This window comes from Asterias amurensis, chromosome 19, assembly GCF_032118995.1.
Source record: "Asterias amurensis chromosome 19, ASM3211899v1".
Classification (NCBI taxonomy): domain Eukaryota; kingdom Metazoa; phylum Echinodermata; class Asteroidea; order Forcipulatida; family Asteriidae; genus Asterias; species Asterias amurensis.
This window is the reverse complement of record NC_092666.1, coordinates 6,595,431-6,618,212: the sequence shown is the minus strand read 5'-3', so window position 1 is coordinate 6,618,212 and position 22,782 is coordinate 6,595,431. Positions and strand designations below refer to the sequence as shown.

Genomic DNA, 22,782 nt, shown 5'->3' with positions numbered 1-22,782 from the left:
TGATTGGTTTCCCGTTGTAAGAGTAGAGACCAGCTAACTCTCATGTACTATGTACTGCAATTTTTGGCTGGTTTCCCGTTGAAAGAGTAGAGACCAGCTAACTCTCATGTACTATGTACTGCAATTTTTGGCTGGTTTCCCGTTGAAAGAGTAGAGACCAACTACTCTCGTGTACTACATGTATGTATTGCAATCTTTGGCTGGTTGTGTTGTAGAAACATCTTGCTTAGCAGAAAAAAATGAAGGTTACACAATTCAAGGTTCAAGGTTTATTTTATTGTTCACAGTATTAACAAATAAAAGACATCACTAAAGAATATAGTAACAATATATCAAGAAGAAAAACTGAAACCGCATAGGGATCCATTTTAGAAGCAGAGCTTGTAGGCAATGCTCCAAAAAGACACAGAATAGCAAGTTAATATCTGTGAACTGAAAAAAGGGTGTTTTTTTTAACAAAGGTCTACAGTGTCTTTTTAGCTTGAAAGTGGCGAATGCTTGATAAAAGATATAGGGCATGATTGGATATCAAAAATGAATATTTATTTTATTGAAATCAAAGATGAGGAGCAGTCTGCTCTCTCACTCGGTGTCCTTTAATAACTCATTGAGCTTTCTTTAAAAAAACAAAAAAAAACACCAGATTTTGAAAAATGTCTTAGATAATGCTCACCAATCACCACTTTCGCACAATACAAACATAATTACAAAAGCTTATACTAAGTAAATAGCTGAAAATGGTTGTCAAAACTGAGTATGATTTTGTGATTCTCATTGGATACGAATAAAGCCCGATTCATACTTCCTGCGAATGTGTCCGGAGGCGAATGTTACGTCACAGGGCTGTTTTTAAAACAAGTTTTTCGCAGGAGTTGAGAGCTCATCTGCGACTTATTTGTAACCTTAATAACCTATAACTTGAAAAGGTATTAATCGAGTTTTCTGGAAGATAGTAGATCTCTGTACTTCAATTGATTCTACCATCGTTAAAAAACCTGAGACGCCAATATTGGTCCATCTTGGATCTCAACACCCCTTACAGATAACAACAAATTAAATGGCAACAAAGGTAATTGCCTCCATGCCCCAAGGGCATCATTGCCTTGGTGCCCTTGAAATGCTCCAGTACAAATTTACCATGCATAAGTTTGATGCTTGAATCTCTCGCTTACCACTTGCTTACACAACAACCTTTTCTACATCGTTTGTTGCGGCAATATTAAGGCAGTCCCCGATCCAGTTCGGAGGTGGGGGGGGGGAGGGGGGATGGAAAGTTCTTTTCTTGTCACTGATTGGTGTTTCTTATAAAACCACGTCCAAGTCCACGTCCAAGTCCAATTCCAACCATAGGGTTCATGTTACATTTGGCATTCAGCTGATCAGCCAATTCCTCTGTAGAATCAAATGAAATAACATAGATTGTGCTTTAAAGGGGAGGTACACGTTTGATTAATTATCAAAACAAACATTAACTTAAAAACTGACTTGGCAACGAGCATTGGAGAGCTGATGATAGTATAAAACATTGTGAGAAACGGCTCCCTCTAAAGTAGCATAGGCTATGAGAAAGAGGTAATTTCTCACTACAATAATAAAAGACTTCTGGCCAGAAGACTTTTATTCCTATCTGAAAGCACACAAATTCGTCTAACAAGGGTGTTTTTTCTCTCATCATTTTCTCGTAACTTTGATGACCATTTTAGCTCAAATTTTCACAGGCTTGTTATTTTATGCTTATGTTGGGATACACCTAGTGACAAGACTGGTCTTTGACAATTACCAAACGTGCACCTTTCCTTTAAAAGCACTGGACACTATTGGTGATTACTCAAAATAATTGTTAGCATAGATTTGGATAAGTATGGAACGTAAGGGATGAGATATTTTCTTCCACGGTAAAAAAACGCCCTCCGATAAACCCACCTGGTGTCCACTGCCCACTTTTTTTATCCATTTCACCTGGTATGTTCTTCCAGACCTGGTTTTGTAGCGCTAAGGGTAATTTTATTCGTCCAATTTAATAGAACATCAAAGTCTAAAAACAGTGTTGTCCATCAGGGCATATTGGAATAGTTTAAATGATTCTCTTAAATCTTCACCTTCTCTATCCGTGTTTGTTAAAACCTAAGAGCTCAGTTCCTTGACTCTCATTCATAGTCTATTATTAATAAGGTGTAAAGGCCCGGTCACACAGGCCCCGATAACGAGAACGAAAATGATAACCAAGTAATAAAACATTGTGAGAAATAGCTCCCTCTGAAGTAACAAAGTTTTTGAGAAAGGAGTAATTTCTCAGTAAAATATTTGAATTGAATTCGAGACCTCACATGTGAGGTCTCAAAATCAAGCATCTGAAAGCAAACAACCTCGGGTTACAAAGGCATATTTTGCAACTTTGACGACCGAAATATGACCCTACTGGATTCGTTGAAAAAATTACTGGAAAAATTACTTTCATCGCACAAACTCAAGCATTTGGTTTTCCTTCATGTTTTTCCTTCAAGTAAGTATATGTAATCTATTTGCTTAAACTTCCTTATCGAAAAGATCCACTCAGTTTCCCCAATTATCATTGTGACCTTTGACCTACCTCCGTGAGAAACCTTCGGAGGTCCTTGCCAGGAGGCACCAGGGAGAGGTAGAACAGAGGGTGAAGGTGCAGATGCCGGAAGAGCAAACTTTGAAGGTAAATCTATAAGAGCAAGGAAAGAAAATAAGAGTCATTCAAATTCATTTTTCTTTCATGGCTTGATACAAACACTTATTAAAGGCAGTGGCGCTATTGGTAATTATCAAAGACCAGTCTTCTCACTTGGTGTATATCAACATGCATAAAATAACAAACGTGTGAAAATTTGAGCTCAATTGGTTGTTGAAGTTGCGAGATAACTATGAAAGAAAAAACACCCTTGTCACACGAAGTTGTGTGCGTTCAGATGCTTGATTTCAAGACCTCAAATTCTAAACTTGAAAAGTCAAAGTCAAATTCGGGGAAAACTACTTCGATCTCGAAATCTTCGTCACTTCACAGGGAGCTATTTCCCACAATGTTTTATACTATCAAACTCTCCCCATTATTTTTTACCCAGTGAGGCTTTATGCTGATTATTATTTTGAGTAACTACCATAAGTGCCTACTGCCTTTAAAGGGTCTATGTACTTTTTGTAGAACGAAAAACACAATGTCTAAAGATTTACACTAAACACAGTTTGGAGATAATGATAGTATAAAGCTTTCCTGAAAACCTAAGTTGTTGTGGAGCTGTAGTTTTTGAGAAATGAGTAAAACAATACCATGAAAATAGTTTTCGTCTCACTGATAATGAGGCGACAATTATTCGTTAAAAACGTTTTTTCATGACAAGGTTCGCCCCGGTGTTCCTGGTTTGATTGGCTGTATATTGCGTCACCCATTACATGGTGGGAGATATTCCAAAAACGTAGTCCCACATACCTTGAAGGAAAACACTTAAAGAAAATAAATGTTTCCCCCCAAAAAGAAATTAAATCCAAGCGGATGAAAACATTAACAAACCTGTGCTCGGTGCCATTTTAGTTCCCATCTCTCTGTCTTTCATTGGTTGAATTTGCTTAGCAGCTAGAAAACTGGTAACACCTATAACAACAAAAGTGGGACATTTTAATAATGCTGGTAAGGACCTGGGCCCAATTTCATAGAGCTGCTTAAGCACAAAATTTTGCTTAAGCAAAAAAATCCTGGCTTAAAAAATCAGATTACCGGCCAAGACTCCTCTCAACTGTTATGCCAACAAAACAGCTAATTACCAGTCACAAGCAATGTATATGCCATGAAATTTTGGCCAGTAACATGTGTAAAATAAGCGTGCTGTTTACGTGCTTAAGCAAATTTTTTGCTTAAGCAGCTCTATGAAATTGGCCCCTGTTATATGGACAAAAATGGAATCATAAAAAAGGTAAGTCTGGGTCATCATTTGCTTTTTTATAAACATTCTGCTCATTTAAGGACACTGGACACTAATTGGTTATTATTAAAGACTAGTCTTCTCACTTGGTGTATTTGAACATATGCACAAAATAACAAACCTGTGAAAATTTGAATTCAATTGGTCGTCGAAGTTGTGAGATAATAATGAAAGAAAAAACACCCTTGTCAAACGAAGTTGTGTGCTATCAGATGCTTGATTTGGAGACCTCAAAATCTAGATGAGGTTTTGAAATCAAATTTGTTGAAAATTAGTTCTTTTTGAAAACTAAGTTACTTCAAAGGGAGCCGTTTCTCACAATTTTGTTGTACTATCAAAAGCTCTCTCCATTGCTCGTTTACCAAGTAAGTTTTTATGCTAATTATTTTGAGTAATTACCAATAGTAATATGATACTTACTGACAGATGTGGGTCTTCTTAACGGCTCCTCCTTCACTTCAGGATTCTGAACCACCTTCTGTTTACAAATTATAAAATAACATTCATTAATACCTCAGTTTCGCTATTCCTATTGGTGGAGAGTGCGTCACGTGGGTGTGTATAAACCTTTGTTTATGACCAGTAAAAAGTGTTAATTCATGGGCGTGACACACGACCTTGCACCTCCTCTTATAAGACAGTTTCTTCATTCCTATTGGTCGAGAGCAAACAGCTGGAACAGTTGTGCCACATTACGCGATACGCGCTCAGCATTCCCTTATAAGGAGTTGTTTACCCGAGGGCGGCGGAGGGCTTTAGCTGGAGGGGTGTTGTGTTGAAAGAAATCATTTAACAATTTTGCATTTATTTTACTTTTTGACCAAAAGGTGATGATGTTTTTGACCGAAAAGGTATTTATGAATGTGAATCAAAGTGTGTTGAATCGGTTTCCATCTAGTGGCTTAAACGTGCTGAGGCCTGGTTCTTTATAATTTAAAATTATCAAAAACCAGGCCTCGATGGGATTAAACCACTAGTTGAAAACCTCTTCACCTCACATTGATTCCCTTATTTATAAGTTACAGCAGTTATTAGTTACTGCAGCTGAAAACCTCAAAATCTAAATCTGAGGTCTCAAAATCAAATTCGTGGAAAATCACTTCTTTCTTGAAAACTACCTTACTTCAGAGGGAGCCATTTCTCAAAATGTTTTATAATCAACAGCTCTCAGATGTGGGTCTTCTTAACGGCTCCTCCTTCACTTCATGAACCACCTTCTGTTTACAAATTACTCGTTACCAAGTAAGTTTTTATGCTAACAATTATTTTGAGTAATTACCAACACTGCCTTTTAGTATATAATTCTAATTCTATTTATAAGACTCACCCTAGTGGGCTGATGGTCCATGCCGTTTACCTCCTTCCTTCTCACATCTACATCCATTCCTCTTCCACCAATGACGGCATTCTTAGGATGTTGCGTTTGTGGTTTGATGCTAGAATATTGAGAATTGTAAACCGACGGAGGGATAACAAGACAAGAACTATCATCTTGCCTCTCAGGGAGATGGCTAGATGTCAGCTCAATGTTGTATAACGATGCTAAAGCGTCACTTATACAGAAACTGCAACAAAAAACACAATTTGATAATGCGTTAATAAAGCACACTTATACAGAACCGCAACCAAAAAAAACAATTTGATAGTGTGCTAATTAGAGCACACTTATACAGAAACCGCAAAAAAAACAAAACAAAAACAAGATAGTGCGTTAATTAGAGCACAAAAAAACACAATTTGACAGTGCATTAATTATGGCATCAGTGATACAAATATTGTTACAAAAACACACTTTCAAAGGCATTGGACACTATTGGTAATTACTCAACATAATTGTTAGCATAAAAACTTGGTAACGAGCAATAGAGAGCTTTTGATAAGTATAAAACATTGTGAGAAACGGCTCGCTCTGAAGTAACATAGTTTTTGAGAAAGAAGCAATTTTCCACGAGTTCGATATCGAGACCTCAGGATTAGATTTTGATTAGTGTTTTTTTCTTCCATTCTTTTCTCGCAATTTTGTGCATATATGTATGTTGAGATACACCAAGTGAGAAGACTGGTCTTTGACAATTACCAAAGGTGTCCAGTGTCTTTAAGGGACACAGTGCCCTGGATCGGGCAAGTTGGTCTTTGAATAGCGTTTGAACCATTTGTTATGAAATGCATGTGGTTAGTAATAACCCACACAAACATGTCAGGAACTAACACGGTCAGCCATTTTATGGGGTCAACATTTTGTCGAATTTTGCATTGACATTGAATCTCAAACACTAATTTTCTTTAGTTGTGGAGTGACGTGGCCAAGTGATTTAGTGGACTTTTAAGTTCTGGGCCCAATTTCACAGACCTGCTCAACCAAAAAATTTTGCTTAACCAAAAAATTCATTGCTTAGTAAAATCAGATTACCAGCCAAGACTCCACTTAATTGTTATACTAAGTAAACAACAGCTAAATACTAGTCATAAGCAGTGTATATGGCATGAAATTTTTGCCACTAACATGTGTAAAATAAGCGAGCTATTTTCGTGCTTAAGCAATTATTTTGTGTCCCCAGATGCGCTACATTTTCTGTATTTCCACGAGCACGCGTGGAATAATGAATTTATCTTCAAGCAAACTTTACGCTCTGCATGTGGCAATCAGCATTTGACGCAAATGCACCCCTTCAGAATTTACACTAGCTTCTTTTTTAATGTAAGCTGTTTTGCGTAAAGCTTAAAAAAGCGCAATACGCGGAGTCCGAACACACAATACACAGGGTGTGATATGGGTCATACAATATTATACATACAATGAATGTTTGTGAGTGCAATGGTTCCACTCATATTTTCATGAGTGGAACGTTCTATTCAACGAGGCGGAGCCAAGTTGAAAAGAACATTTCACCTTTTAACTCATGACAATTGCATGAATGAAAAACATTCATTATTTGTTTTATACAACATCCAAGTAGATCATTGTCATTTTGATGGGAGGATACAACTCTCAAAACAAATAAGGCGTAGGCATGCAATTTCTAATTCTTACATTACACCGTTTCTTTTGGTTCGCCTGTTGGGCTCAACAGTGAACATGTGCGTTCAGCTGTATTGAGACACGCGGGCGACGTAATGTAGTAAGTGCCTTGCAGCATACTTGCAGTAACTGTACTGTTGCGTTAACAAAGACACGCGCACGCAATGATGGTTTATGCGCCTTGCAATAGTACTTTTCAGATGGAACATTAAAAAAATGCACGCTAGATGGAACAAAAAATGCACGCTGAATGGAACGAAAAATGCACGGTGAGCATAGAGCTATATATATAGCTCTTTGATGGTGAGTGACATAGCGTGCAATAATACTTTCATTTGCTATCACGTGATGGAAAATCCTCCAAATCAAATGGCAAGGATCTGCTTGGGTGTAATGTAAAAGTTAATATCACACTCCTTGTTGCCATGGATCGACCAATCAGAATCAAGGTTTCAGGCCTGCTTGAGGATAATGACTATTATTTTCAAGTACGCGCTAATCCTCCAATCAGATTGGCAGAATGGAGTGGTGATAAAAATCTATATTGCACGGCTAATATCACTACCATGCGTCTTGTGTGTCCTATGTCACGCGCCAAGTTTGCTTGAAGATAAATACGTTATCACACGCACGCTCGTGGAAATATGGAAAATATAGCGCGTCTGCGTCCCATATCAAACTCGGCCTTCGGCCTCGTTGGATATGGGACGCAGAAGCGCTATATTTTTCCGTATTCCACTCGCGCTTGTGTGATAACTTATATTACTTTTGGTTCTTACCAGTTCTTCTTGGTTTTTCCCAAGGCACAGTAATCCATTGGTACCTCATTATCTTCATGATATTTGCACCTAGAAAAAATGAACATGAGAATAATAACAAAAATAATAAATAATAGTGGCTTCTTATATAGCGCTCAGGTCCGTTACGCAGTGTTGCTCATGGCGCTTCAACATTTTTTACCCCTGGGGCCAATTTCATACAGCTGCTCTAGCAAAAATTTGCTTGAGCACGAAAATAGCTTGCTTATTTTACACATGTTACTGGCCAAAATTTCATGCCATATACATTGGTTGTGACTGGTATTTAGCTTTTGTTTACTTAGCATAACAATTGAGTGGAGTCTTGGCCAGTAATCTGATTTTACTAAGCAAGGATTTTTTTGCTGAAGCAAAATTTTGTGCTTTAAGCAGCTCTATGAAATTCAGCCCTGGTCACTGGGCCTTAAATCATTCCTTAAACAATCTCAGCTCTCTGGGGAGTATACAGCCTGTGCCGCCAAATATGTAGCACACTGAGCTTAATAAGGGAATCAATGTGTGATGAAGAGATTTTCAACTAGTGGTTTAATCCGAGACGAAGTCAAGGTAGACTATCAAGAACCAGGCCTCAGCGGGTTTAAAACTAGTTTTGATTCCCATTCATAATTACCCTGTTGGTCAAAAAACATCAACACTTTTTGTCAAAAAGTAAAATAAATGCAAAAATTACAATTGTTCAATGATTTCTTTCAACACAACACCCCTCCAGCTATGAAATGGTAAGGCCCTCTTATTTAAAAGGAGATTGCTGTGCGCGTCGCGCTTATCGCGTGTTGTGGCACAACTGCTCTCGACCATTAGGATTACAGAAATTGTCTTATAAGCACAGGTGCAAGCTTGCATGTCACGCCCCAGTTTCAACAATTTTTACTGGTCATTATCAAAGGTTTAAACACCCCCACGTGACGCGCTCTCCACCATTAGGAATAGCGAAACTGTCTGAGGTATTTATGAATAGTCAATCACAAGAACCAATTCTGCCCTCACAGGTACCCATTTACCCCTGGGTGGAGAGAAGCTTATGGTTAAGTGTCTTGCTCAGAGACACAAGTGTCAGGACCGTGATTCAAATCCACACTCTGCTGAACAGAAACACCAGAGCATGAGTTCGGTCCTCATATCCGCTCGGCCACGACACCCACAGAATGTCATACTGGTCATCAAACTAATGGTCTGGTTACCCTTTTTCTTTCGATAATAAAACCAAAGCACACTTCAACAATATTTTCTTCCAACTAGCTATACTGGTCATCAAACTAATGGTCTTGTTACCCGTTTTCTTTTTCTATATTAAAGGCAGTGGACACTATTGGTAATTACTCAAAATAATTGTAAGCACGAAACCTTACTTGGTAACGAGTAATGGGGAGAGGTTGATAGTATAAAACATTGTGAGAAACGGCTCCCTCTGAAGTGCCATAGTTTTCGAGAAAGAAGTTATTTTCCACGAATTTGATTTCGAGACCTCAGATTTTAGAACTTGAGGTCTCGAAATCAACCATCTAAACGCACACAACTTCGTGTGACAAGGGTGTTTTCTTCTTTCATTATTATCTCGCAAGTTTGATGACCGATTGAGCTCAAATTTTCACAGGTTTGTTATTTTATGCATATGTTGAGGTACACCAACTGTGAAGGCTAGTCTTTGACAATTACCAATAGTGTCCACTGCTTTTAAAAACAAACAGCATAAGACTTACTTTGGTTTTCATTAAAGACATTGGACACCTTTGGTAATTGTTAAAGACCAGTCTTCCCACTTGGCGTATCTCAACATATGCACAAAAAAATTTGAACTCAATTGGTCATTGAAGTTGCGAGAGAGTAGTGAAAGAAAAAACACGCTTGTCGTAGGAAGTTGATTGCATTTTACTTCAACGACCAGTCTATTCACTTGGTGTATCTCAACATATGCATAGAATAACAAACCTATAGTTTCTGTGATAATTTGAGCTCAATTGGTCGTCAAAGTTGCAAGATAATAGTGAAAGAAAAAACACCCTTGTCACACGAAGTTGTGTGCTTTCAGATGCCTAGAATTCAAGACCTCAGCTGAGGTATCTTATTCATTTCAATTATTTTAGTGGAAAATTTCTTCTTTCTCGAAAACTACGTTACTTCAGAGGGAGCCGTTTCTCACAATGTTTTATATTATCAACAGCTTTCCATTGCTCGATACCGAGTAAGGTTTTATGCTAACAATTTTTTTCAGTAATTGCCAGTAGTATTTTTTCTTTCATTATTATCTCGGAACTTCGACGACCATCTGAGCTCAAATTTTCACAGGTTTGTTATTTTGTGCATATGTTGAGATACATTAAGTGAGAAGACTAGTCTGTGACAATTACCAATAGTGTCCAGTGTCTTTAAGAGAGGCGTGTGGGATGTACTTGTATGTACATGTATTTACCTTGTGCCAGCATCATAGTCAAACGCCGTAGTAGTCAACAAATCTGTGGCTGCTGAGTGGGACGGAGGAGTTGCACTCATATGAACAAACAACTCACATAGTAAGACTTCTACTTCATATACCTTGCTGAGTCGGTTAGGTACACCTTTACAATAAATATAGCAGATGTTAAATTTTCATCGGGGGGAAAGAGAATAATAATTTTGGTTTTTACCCATACACTGATGTGTGTTAGCACTGTATACTCGGTACTTTCACTGAGTAATATGCCTGTGATATTTTTTGACAGGACTCATATGACTATAAAAAGAATTAATTGTGTAAAAAAAAAAACAATCATTTTTAATATCCATATCCAGCGCTTTTCTGAGAGATTTGCGAAAAGCTCCGTTTTGTAATCACTCTCAAAAACGTCATAGTTGGGAGCTCCAATTTGTAAACCGATTAGTTGCAGCGTGGAGATATATAACAAAGCAAACTCCCACAAATGACGCATTGCCCTTTGACGCGCGCCGTGGGTTTAGAACGTTTTGGGGGCCTTATTTTTTAGTCGATAATTACGAAAAATTCAGAAGTGTACACATATCAAAATTACATTAAAATGGTGAACAAGTGCATTATAAACAGTTTAAAATACCATTTCCATTAAAAACATTCCGCTCAGATAGGTGTTTAACAACACAGGCAAACAGAATTCACAAATGAGATCTCTGCATTACAAAAAAAAAAGTGTCTACTCACACCATAGAGCTATATAATAAGACCTAGAGGGCGCACTCGGCTGTATGCTGTGCCGACAAGGACGTCGCGTCGACATTTGGAAACCGGGCATAAAATTCAATCGCGTGTGTTTTGCCCGTATCTGTTGTGCATGTAAACCATTGATTGAAGGTAGGAAAGCCACTAATTTTTCCCGCACAATCTAGCAAATCGTTAGTAAAATGCCTGAAAGTTGTGCAGCTTATGACTGCACCAACCGTCGAGTCATGGGAGGTGTTGTCTCATTTAATAAGTGAGTATTTCAAGGTACTTTTCACACTAATTAATAAGAATAAAATGTGAACGTTTTTTTCCCCATGTCCGAAAACTGGACAGAATTGCCGTAATAAAAATGTCCTAGGCCTATCATGACTATATGTAACTTTCTTGTTGAGAAAGTTCGCGGATGATGGGTCCTTCCTCCATGGTTAAATATGACATATTTTCACTAGAGTTATAAACTATGTGGTACATTTTTAACGTTTTGGGCTAAGTTTAATTGTTGATGGCAAAGAGTGGCAAGTTCTATTCAAATCAATTCTGAAGTGCTGAACAATGTTCTTGTTGTACAGAAACAGATAAACATGTAGATCCTCGCACGGAAATCATGGCCATGCATGCATATGGGGAGGACTGTAAACAAATTATGTTGACAAATCCTGCCTTGGATGGTCGTTTTTATTTATCCGAGTTCATATACTCATCATACAAATAAAATAAAACAAGAAAGCTCTCCTGAGAGTACTGTTACTGTTGAAAAAGGATTTTGTCAAATTTAATTGAATAGCGTTTTCTTGACCAAAAACCTATCTGCAATCTCAGGATCTGACTGGGTGCTACTTTTCGTGAATGTTGTCTTCAACTTCCAAGTTTAGTAATATTGGGTCTTGCCAGGTGGATACACACGTGACGTCAGCATTACATGTGACGTCAACAATGGGTAAAATTATTCCATTTCATCAATGACAACTAGTTTTTTAGCACAAAAGTTTTTTTGTTCCAATCACAAAAGGGGTTTATGGAATTCATGCCTGCAGTAAGATGCAATCTATCCCAGGATTATAAGATGCCTTCATTAAAACATGGTTAATTTATTGTGGGATTTTCTTTTTAATTCAGATTTCCTCTTGGAAAGCAGGCTATACTCACTAAAGTGGGTGACGGCAATCAGGTTGTGCATTGAGCACTTCATGAAGGATGACTACATGAGAGGTTTGTATTTACTTGTACTTATTTAATTTACAGGGTCATTCCTTGTCAACTTAACATGCTTTGGAATCTGATTATCCCCAGACTAAAATATTACAACGAAAAAGAACACATGTTACAATAATTGTGGTTTTGTTTTAACAAATGAAGGCTATTTCAAGAGCTTTAAAATTATGTTTAAAGGCATTGACACTATAGTACTTAAAATTATATATTAGCATAAAACCTTTCTTGATTCAAGTAATGGGGAGAATTGATAGTATAAAACATTGTGAGAAACAGCTCCCCCTGAAGTGACGTTGTTTTCGAGACGGAAGTAATTTTCCACCAATTCCACGAATTTGATTTTGAGACCTCAGATTTTGAATTTGAGGTCTAGAAATCAATTACGGATGTTCGAATGCGGCAGGTCATGCTGGTTAGTCAAAAGTTCTTGGAGTTTCTTTAGGAAGTCCAAGATCCACATCAGAATGTTGATCAGGTTACAAAGCGTGATTTGATGGTCATGTTACAAAGGTTGAATTGACACGGAATGACCGTACAGAAGTGTTGTTGGCCATTCTTATGGTGATTTACAAAAATAAATCAATTGAAAGCAAGAATTTGCTATATTATTTCAAAACCTATAAAATATGTTATAAACAACCAAGTTTACATTTACAGGTAATCATCCCAGAGATGACCGAGAAAATATTCAACATGGAATCAGGAGTCTGCTGTACCCTCCATCTTTCCAGCTTACCCACCACATAAACAACAGAAGCAAGCGAGTAAGAGGCCTCCACCTGAAAGAAAAATGCTGACAGCGGATCCTGGCTCACAACCTCCTCCATTAAAAACTGTTAATGTTGCAGAAGAGCACATGTATGCAAAGATCAAAACATGATAAACCAGGGACAGTTGGAGCTGTTGAAGCTGAACTTCGGATCGAATACTGTCACGCTGATTGAAAATAAGCTGAAGTCAATGAAGAAAGACAAACATGGTCACATGTTCTCTGAGGAAATCAAGCAGTTCGCGTCACACTACATGTCTATAGTGCCCAGGGTATGATTTTGTTAGACAATATTTACATCTCCCACAAGGATGTCATTATGACATCATCACCTGTCCTGTGACATCATCTTAAAGGTGTTTTATTTTAAATATTTGAAAATCTGTAACAAATCAGCCACAAGAGACCGTAGGTTTTTGTTTGCAGGATTGGGTAGGGATAAATTAGGTCTTCATTTTATTTCGTGTGCGTGACCTCTCATCTAAAAATGGCAAAAGTTATGAAGTGACTTTCAACGATGTTAGTGCCTGGCAAGGGTGAGCAGTTAAAAAGAAATATCAATGACGTCACAAAGTGCAACTCTAGCGACAGGTTGAAAACTCAGTGGCGAAGTTTTGTGTAATCACCTCAAAATGTACACACGTTGATTGCTGGCAGTCGTCATTATGTGTGAAGTTTCAGATCGATGCGTCACCAGAGGTCACGTGATGTCGTTACCAGAGGTCACAAGACGTGGCATTAAAGGTGCATTTTTTGAAATCGTATATCTCCCGAAGAAATTATGCGATTAATTTGAAACTTGGTGGAATGTTAGATACATGGCAAGTTCTTGTAAATTCTCTATTTGTGCACAAATGACATTGTGTGTAGTTTGTCATTATTATCATAATTATTATTTATTTATTTTTTTTTTTTTGGGGGGGAGCAGGAATACTCTTTTTTTTCTTTGGGTCAGGCTTTCATTGGTTGGTGTACATCTGTACAATATATTATCTGCGAACATATTGAATTATTTCAAATTTTTAGTTGAATGCAGGGACCAGTCTTCAGATTTGAAAAAATGGAAAGTTTGTGTTGCATGTTGTTGATTTACATGTTTTTTTCTGTTGGATTTACCAAGTTTTATTTTAATTAACTTTCATATAACATTTTGTTTATGTTTGAATAAGGTTTTTTATTTAACTTAATAAAATAATTGGAAATATGAATTCCATAGCGTTTGTTGTGTTATGCTTTCGTTTTCTTGCAATATCAAGTCCCTTCAACGGGATGTCAGGGTGCTAATTGATAAGCCCAAAGGATGTACATGTTTACCACCAGGTGGGTAAGATTTAAAGTCTCTTCAAGAAAGTTCACAAAATTTGACTCTTACATGTAGGACTAAACAAAAAGTATACATGTAGTTGTGGTCATCACATTTCCGTACATGTAGTTTTTTCTTCTAACCCTACAACCAAATTTTTTTCGTCGCCAAAGTTCATTTGGATTGTGGTAGAGCAAATGTTATTGGATGTATTCAGTCCTAGATTTCGTATCCTTAAGCCCTCTCTTGTGACCCTGTTGGCACACGTTTTCTGTTTGTAACTTGCAAGTTGGATCCTAAAAATTCCAAGTTTGGGTACGACACTACAAAGGCTTAACGCCGAAACAATGTATTTTATTTTTATTTGCACACTGACTACTATTTATCCGAGAAGAACGTCCCCAGCCCTCATGAAGTCCGTCCAGCATGACCTAAACAAGAGTTTGCGGCTCGGTTTTCGACGATCTAAAAGAGCATTTCCAAGACCTGACAGAGAAAGACGATCACGGCACACAACTTGTCAAGAAAATCAGTGGCTTGCCGCTGTTCATAAGAACTGTCCTGCATCACCGTGACCATGGAATACTGTTTACCGAGCGGTTAGAGACATCGACTTACAAAAACATCTTGTTTTTAGGCCAGTAACTGGACTTTCCCTGATCAACCTCTTCAATCTGTTCTGTGGATTATCTATTCCTCTTCACAAAGGTATTGTAAATATCCTTTCAGTAAAAGCCTGGTCAAAAACTATTAATTTTCCGTTCAGAATCAATCGCACAGATCGGGAACTTTACCCGTCAATTTGTTTTGTTTACGTTTTGTATATACCTAGCGTTATAACATCCGGGTACTTTTCGCGCTGCTTGCCCGGTCTCACCATGCCCGACGGTGCTCCGTGTGCGCACAGCGGTAAAGCGTTGATGCCAATGGCCAGTGCGCCCTCTACATGTAGTTCTTTTATATAGCTCTATGACTCACACAAGTCACAGGGGAAAAAAAAAAACAGACTGGTAATTTTAAGCCGGGAATGTTGCTCAATATTTGACGACATTATACATGTAACACATGATATCCCATAATTTATTTCCCTTATTTACCCACGGTGAGCCAAATCAGTTAAATAAGCTCCCACAATATCAGGAATGCAACTGCCAGCTGAAAAAAAATCAGAGGAAAATTTTCAAAGGCACAACGCAAGTGCGGAGCGAGGCAGCCGAAACGCCACGGGACATCATACCCACAATGGTACCCTAGAAAATGTTGAGGTTGATTATGCTGTAAGGTACATTGTTAGACTGTACTAGGCTCCTATTTTACATTATTTTAGTATTTTTTAAACGAGGAAATCTGCGGAAACGTGGAGGAAATCTGCGGAAACGCGGAAGAGTTGCATGCCTGCTATGATTAGGGTAGCTTTGTTGTGAATTTTTGTTACAGGTTGTTAAAACAGCTTGGAGGTCGAAGGGCAGAGACACGACTGTCAATCAACCAGGGGCGGGACTTTATTGAAGTGGTTTATGAATATTCATATAATACATTAAACTGCATCCTTTATATCTCACCAGCATGATCTGAGAGCCACCTCAAGCATCCTTCCACTTCATTTCGCCTCTGGAACTAAAGACAAGACAAAAACACTACCATAAGTTTAACACCAAATGGCAAGACAAAACAAGACCATAAAGTAAGTAGGATTTTAAACTTGGCATGGTGGAAATACAATATGGGAAGGCATGCAGTAACACCATGTAATGACTATCTTTTAATGAGTTGGGGTGGTTCTGAAAAGAACCGTTGGTTTCAACTTGACGTTTCGATCAGTATGCTCTGATCGTCTTTTGGAGATTGCACAGAGACCACTATATATAGAGGGGTTTTGCGGTAACACCATGTAATGACTATCTCTATATAAGTTGGGGTGGTTCTGAAAAGAACCATTTGTTTCAAGTCGATGTTTCGATCAGTATGCTCTGATCGCCTTTCTCCAGAAGACCATCAGAGCATCCCCACAAATTTCCACAAAGAGTACAAAATTTGACTCAGCCAGTAAGGCACCTTATCAAAACTTTTGCCGGACAACTTGTGTAAGGGTTTTCCCAAAACCATTTGGGAGCAACTGCTGGCTCCCAGTAGACAGCCAATCTAAGTGTGTGCGGTTTTACCAATATTAAACAAACGGCCCATAGAACTTTCCTGAAAGCTTTTCCTGGAGTTTATACAGAATGCACAATATTTTGCTGAGGGATAACAAATTAGCGCTGGGAAGTTACCCCCGAAAAGTTTAGATAAAGTGCCCAATCAACTTTCAACTCGGTCTAGGTAACTTTGTAATTAACTCCTCTTAAAATTGTGAGTGTGTCATGGCCGAGTGGTTAAAAGCATCAAATTCAAGTTCTGGTGGATAAGTCAAAGTAGTGTGGGTTCGAATCCCGGTCGTGACACTTGTGTCTTTGAGCAAGATACTTTACTATAATTGCTTCTCTACACCAAGGGGTATAAATGGGTACCTGCGAGGGTAGAGGTTGATATTGTGTATGAAAAACCTTTGAAGTTTGTACATATATTTTCAAAAAAATTGTGAAAAATCTTTAAGTTGCGCAATGGGTTGTGTGTACGTGCGTTAAGAAATAGATTACGCGCTGTAACTAATAGCTATGAATTGCATTCCGTGTAATAAAATTGGCAAACATGAGGTTGTGTGCCGAAACCGCATAAGCCAGCAAGTCTTAAACAGTTCCAGCTGGTCTTTATCAGCTGTTTATAAACACCCCCCACAAGATGCACTCTCCACCAACAGGAATAGCCACTCTGTCTGGGGTATTTATAAATATTGATTCAAACATTTGGTTTGCGGTAACACCATGTGTGTATCTAATTGCCTTGTAGAGTTGGTTCTTTGAGAACTGTCTTGCTATATATTTGGTTTGCGGTAACGCTATGTATGTATCTAATTGCCTTGTAGAGTTGGTTCTTTGAGAACTGTCGTTCTTTATTCTACTACTGCAGAGTAGATTTATCTAATGTTCGGGAAACTTCTCATTTCTGAAAAGAACTGTCCTGCCTTTTAACACCTACGCAAGTGGAAGGTACACAAAATTGGCTGGGACTACTGTACTTAAGCTTATAGGATTGTAATTAACTGCAATACCGCGGAGCCAGTTCTTGGATTGGTTTCAATGTTTCGACTAGCTTGCTCTTGTCATCAAACCTACCTGACAAAAGACAGGAGGGAAAACACTGTGTTGCTGAGGATTCAGAAAGTCACACAGTTCGATCCATATTTGACGATAGTTGGCCGTCGCCAACTCAAAGTTAGACACTGGAATCTTATTCGTCTCATCACCTGCAATTGAAAACAAAAGCAGATTAGGTTTAATAAATTGTGCATATAGTATACTACATATTTCAAACCGTAAGAACGGGACTAGAGAGCCAATATAAGAAAAACTGTCGGGGGAATGACAAACAATCTAACGGGGCCGGGGATATAATAGGCCTACAGGAAAGGACAAACAAAACTTATAAACGATACGAGACAGGGAAGTAATAAACTGAACATGGACAAAAAAGCGAAACGGGAAATAAATGGGATTGGGAAGAACCACTAGCGAGAACCGCGCCCGAAACTGGAAAATATGGATGGGGAGACCGGCAAATAATAAGAAACGGAAAAAAACGGACACGTGCATACGATTTCACAAAAGCACAGTCATTTGTATTGTGACCCTGCCCTCCACTTACCCCTCCCCCTACACAACACTACATTTTTTGCGCCATGTTATACACAATGATTTCTAGCTGGGTTGCCGCGCGAAGCGCAGCATCCCGCTAGTCAATACTATTATTATTAGCGTTATACCAGATGAAACAAATAACTTACTTTTAGATTGGCAGAGGTATCTGTAACCTATAGGCAACCTGCCAGGATCCACATACTGGTGATACACATCTATAATGCCTGCATACAAGCTGTACGATACACAGGCGATCTCGCATGGTAGATAACCTTGCTCGTCCGGTAACTCACAGAGCGTCTCAAAGGATATCAAGTGAAACTTCTCCATACACACAGCTGTACAAAGAAACAAAAAGATTTCAGGGAAATGTTGGTCAAATTTGTATTATATTATAAATGCATTTACGTACTCTGCTCATAGTAAAACCATATCACAGCGCTTACAATAGAAAGAGCATTAAATTAAATGTTATACAGACAAAACAACAATAAAAAATAATATTAATTTTGTTTTTTTAACCCATACACCGACGTGTGTTAGCACTGTATACTCAGTACTTTCCCGAGTCATGTGGAAAAAAGAAAGAAAAAAAAAAAGGATACAGTGATAACACACATCGGTGTATGGGTAAAAAACAAAATTAATATTCGTTATCCCCGATGCAAATTTAACATCTATTAAATAAAAAATAAATTAGGAAATAGGTTTGTTTTGAGAACCTTCTTAAACACATCCACTAATGGAGCAGATTTAATACAGGAGGGAAGTTCATTCCACTCCTTAGCTGCTGTAACAGTAAATGTACGATCTCCCGTCTTACTACTAGTCATGGGAAAAGTAAGGTGAAATGGATCTGCATCAGAGCGAAGATAGTAAGAATAATAATAATAAAATACAGCATTTAACTGAAAAAAAATCAAAGGCGTCGGCCTGGAAGAAATTAAAGATTAAGTTAAAGTTTTGTCAAGATGTTGGAAAGCAAGCATGAACAAGTGTGTTTTAAGTTTCTGCTGGATGAGAGTGATGTTGTGTGTTTGTACGAGGTTTTTCCGGAAGTGAGTTCCAGAGTCTTGGTGCTATGTTAGGGGAAGGCCCTGTCCCTGTTACTAGCCAGGTCAGTTCGAGGACCAAGCCGTGTGCATGAGTTTTTGGGGGTGTTTTTTTTAGGGTAATTAGCAAACCTTCCGAACTGCTGACCTACCAAAAATTAAGAAGAAGTCTGAAGTTTAGTTGTCTGACAATGTATCTGATTAGTTTTCAAGAGGCTGAGAGACTTCTAAATATGTGTTTGAGTATTTTTGAATTTTTAGCATTTACATTGTACCATTGTTTGCTATGGGAGTTGTGAACCCTTACCTGGTAGGTCTGCTGCCCTCTAATGGCAGACTTTTCAAAAAGTCTCCCATTTCATAGCTCTGCTAGTGCTTACTGTAAGTAAATAATCGGCGCTTGCGGAAGCAGGGAATTCCGCTTACTTCAAGCGTATTTCATGGGTCACTTATAGGTGGCAGCAGACTAAAGTCCAGTTCATACTTCATGCGAATGCGTAGCGAATTTGACGTAAATTTGACGTCAGAACCCTCCGTTCGCAGCGATATTCGCAAGTGAGTAGAGCAGAGTTGAACTGCTGCGAAATGTTCGTTGCGATTTTGTGACGTCAACATTCGCTTCGCATTCGCATTGGCAGGAAGTATAAACCGCGCTTTACCAGGTAAATACATTGTTCTCTGCATTGTACACATGCTCAGAACTACGTAAACAATGCAAGTTTTCCTGGCAAGTCATCTACAAACATCAGCAGCATTCCAAAGCCGAAGAATAAAAGAAGAGTCACTTACCATTCTCAACAGGCCATTTCTCAATTAACTTTCTTCGTTCATCAGAGCGACGTCTGTCGTTCAGAGCCAGAAAATCCACTCTTTCCTGTAAGCATAAAAAAATATGTGTCGACTTAAAACTGAGCATAATAATGCATGTACCAAACTAAAGGTACCAAACTAAAGCAAATAAATAAATCAATATACTTTACCTTTATTAAAGGCAGTGGACACTATTGGTAACTACTCAAAACAATTGTTAACATAAAAACTTACTTGGTAATGAGCAATGGAGAGCTGTTGATAGTATGAAACATTGTGAGAAACGGCTCCCTCTGAAGTAAAGTTGTTTTCGAGAAGAAGGTAGTTTCTCACTAAAATATTTGAATTGATTTCGGAGGTCTAGAAATCAAGCATCTGAAAGCAGACAGCTTGTGCGACAAGGGTGATTTTTCATCCATTACTCTCGCACAACTTTGACGACCAATAAGATTTCTTATTTTATACATATGTTGGGATTACCGAGTGAGAAGACTGGTCTTTGACAATTACCAAAAGTGTTCACTGTCTTTAAAGGGACTCGTTGCCTTAGATTGGAAAAGTTGGTCTGTAAAAAGCATTTGTAATAAAATGGTTATGGTTAGAAAGATGTCTTAAAAGCATAATACAATGATACACACAAATTTGCCTCGAAATTGCGTGGTTTTCCTATTACTCTGTGAACTAACACGGTCGGCCATTTATGGGAGTCAAAAATTTGACTAAGTGGCCGACCATGTTAGTCGACGGGGTAAAAGGAAAACTGTGCAATTTCGAGGCATAGTTGTGTGGATCAATGTATTATACTTTTAAAACATCTTTCTACCCATGCATTTTATAACAAACGGTTACAAACACTTTTCAAAGACCAACTCGACCGATCCAAGGCAACGTGTTCCTTAAAAGAAACCGAAACTATTATCTTACATTGATGAGTTGACCTGTGCAATCCATCTTGCCTGCTCCAGCCTGAAGATTATGTCTATTTTCCTGCTGACTGTAAGACTTGGCTCTAACGTTGTACTTCAACCTTTCTTCATCAGATAAGTACTATGGAAGAAAGAACACAAAAAAAAAATGTTACTACATGTACTGTTTCATTGATTGACATAGACACATGTCAGCTAGAGTAGTGACCTATATAGTGGCTATTAAATGTAAACAAACACGGCGTACTGCATAAAAACTGTCTTTACTGTGTGGATTTATTTTTCTACACCTGCTACACGTGTAGGTCACGTGATCCTGTAAACATTGGTAGCGCACTCGGTCTATTACCAAAGGTGTCCAACCAACCTTACTTCATCTATTAAGTCCTATTGAAGAACCCCCCCCAAAAAACACACATTCCTTGATAATGTTGTGAATTGTACATTGTATTAGTTACGCAAAAAAACACCAGGGCATGACCTCTGGCGGGGCAGCCTCATGTAGCCCTGCTGGTGATAGTCCGTATCCAGCTATCAGCGAGTCAACATCTAATGTGTCACTTTGTATTGGTTGGGCTCCGGGACTCCACTCGCACATATCCCTACCAAACAATGAAATCAAGGCGCTGAGTACATGTTTACATGTATAATACAAACTTTCAGAAAGATATGTAAGGGGCCTATTGCAGTTGATAAATTCTGAGACCTTATTATTTAGCACCTTTTAAGGGTTTACAAGGTGCTATGGCGCATACAGCAGCCACAGCCAGGAACACCGGGGCGAACCCCTTCTCTTTTCAATGCACATGGTTCTTTTACACAACACATGGGACCAACGGCTTTACGTCCCATCCAAAGGACGAAGCAATGAATAAGTGTCTTGCTTACGGACACAAGTGTCTTGCTTACGGACACAAGTGTCTTGCTTACGGACACAAGTGTCTTGCTTACGGACACATGTGTCATGGCTGGGGGTTCGAACCCACACTCTGGTGATCAGAAACACCAGAGTTTGAATTCGGTGCTCTTAACCACTTGGCCAAGAAACTTCTGTACACACCGGAAAACACAACAATATTGATATTATTAATGAACAGCTTCTTACTAGGGTCCAACACTCAATGAAGTTTCACACAGAGTCACACAATTGAGGTACTTATAAAGTGACTTGAGTACAAAGTGACTTAATATCCCTCGTGGGAGTTTGCTGAGTTCCCTTGATGGGAAGATCATCAAACAAAAGTCAAGTTGTCTGAACCGTCGGGCTGTCTGAACTGAACCGTCGAGTTGTCCGACGGACTAAAATCCATCTGAAAGTACACAACTTACTTTTTTGACAAGGGTATTTTTTCTTCCATTATTACATGTATCTCGCAACTTCGACGACCAGTCGAGTTAAAATTTTCACAGGTTTGCTATTTTGTGCATATGTTGAGATACATTAATTAAGAATCTTACTTATACTAGTCTTTGACAATTACCAATAGATATTGTCCTGCCGTCGATTTCACAAAGAGTTAGAACTCGTCTTATCTCGAGTTAGGACGAGTAACTCGTCTTAACTTAGGATTTATCTTAAGGTCTGCATGCTACAGTGCAGGGTTGGGACTCGTCCTAAGTCCTAAGATTAGTCTTAAGTTAGGAAGAGTTTTGTGAAATCGACGGCTGGTCTTTTAGGAAGAAGTTCAAGCCTACCTTCCATCCTGGATGAGCCAATGAAACCATTTCTGGCATCGTCAGATCTTTGCCACATTCTATCTCAAAACCTCGTTTCTTATCCAGCATGTACATATAAAAACCATTGCACTGCTTCTTCTTGTTGTTCTTCTTCTTCGGTGGCATCTTTCTATCGAGGAAATAACACTCCACAGGCAGTACAGCACTTTCTAATTTGATGTGAAAAGAGGGGAAATTGACAACTTGTTGCACTTCGCACACTCACACACATGACATTGACATGCACGACACACACAGACTTCGACTTCCTTTAGTGATCGTACCCGGGTTGTCTACAACGGAAGTT

General features: G+C 38.5%; 1 protein-coding gene and 1 long non-coding RNA gene across 2 annotated transcripts; one reads left to right on the top strand and one right to left on the bottom strand.

The window, feature by feature from the left end:
* Positions 1-254: 254 nt before the first annotated feature.
* On the bottom strand, positions 255-22,782 carry LOC139951643 (protein maelstrom homolog). Its single transcript, XM_071950619.1, has 13 exons — positions 22,455-22,782; positions 20,758-20,880; positions 19,813-19,897; positions 18,118-18,309; positions 17,450-17,580; positions 15,800-15,854; positions 10,192-10,336; positions 7,743-7,811; positions 5,272-5,509; positions 4,365-4,422; positions 3,536-3,616; positions 2,591-2,692; positions 255-1,392 (listed from the first exon to the last, which is right to left on the bottom strand). Exons 1-13 carry the CDS (start codon positions 22,599-22,601, stop codon positions 1,286-1,288), a joined length of 1,533 nt encoding a protein of 510 aa, XP_071806720.1. The 5' UTR covers positions 22,602-22,782; the 3' UTR covers positions 255-1,285.
* Positions 11,000-13,175, top strand: LOC139951644 (uncharacterized). The gene is made up of 3 exons (XR_011787815.1): positions 11,000-11,203; positions 12,070-12,162; positions 12,823-13,175. It is a non-coding gene; the product is annotated as an uncharacterized lncRNA (long non-coding RNA).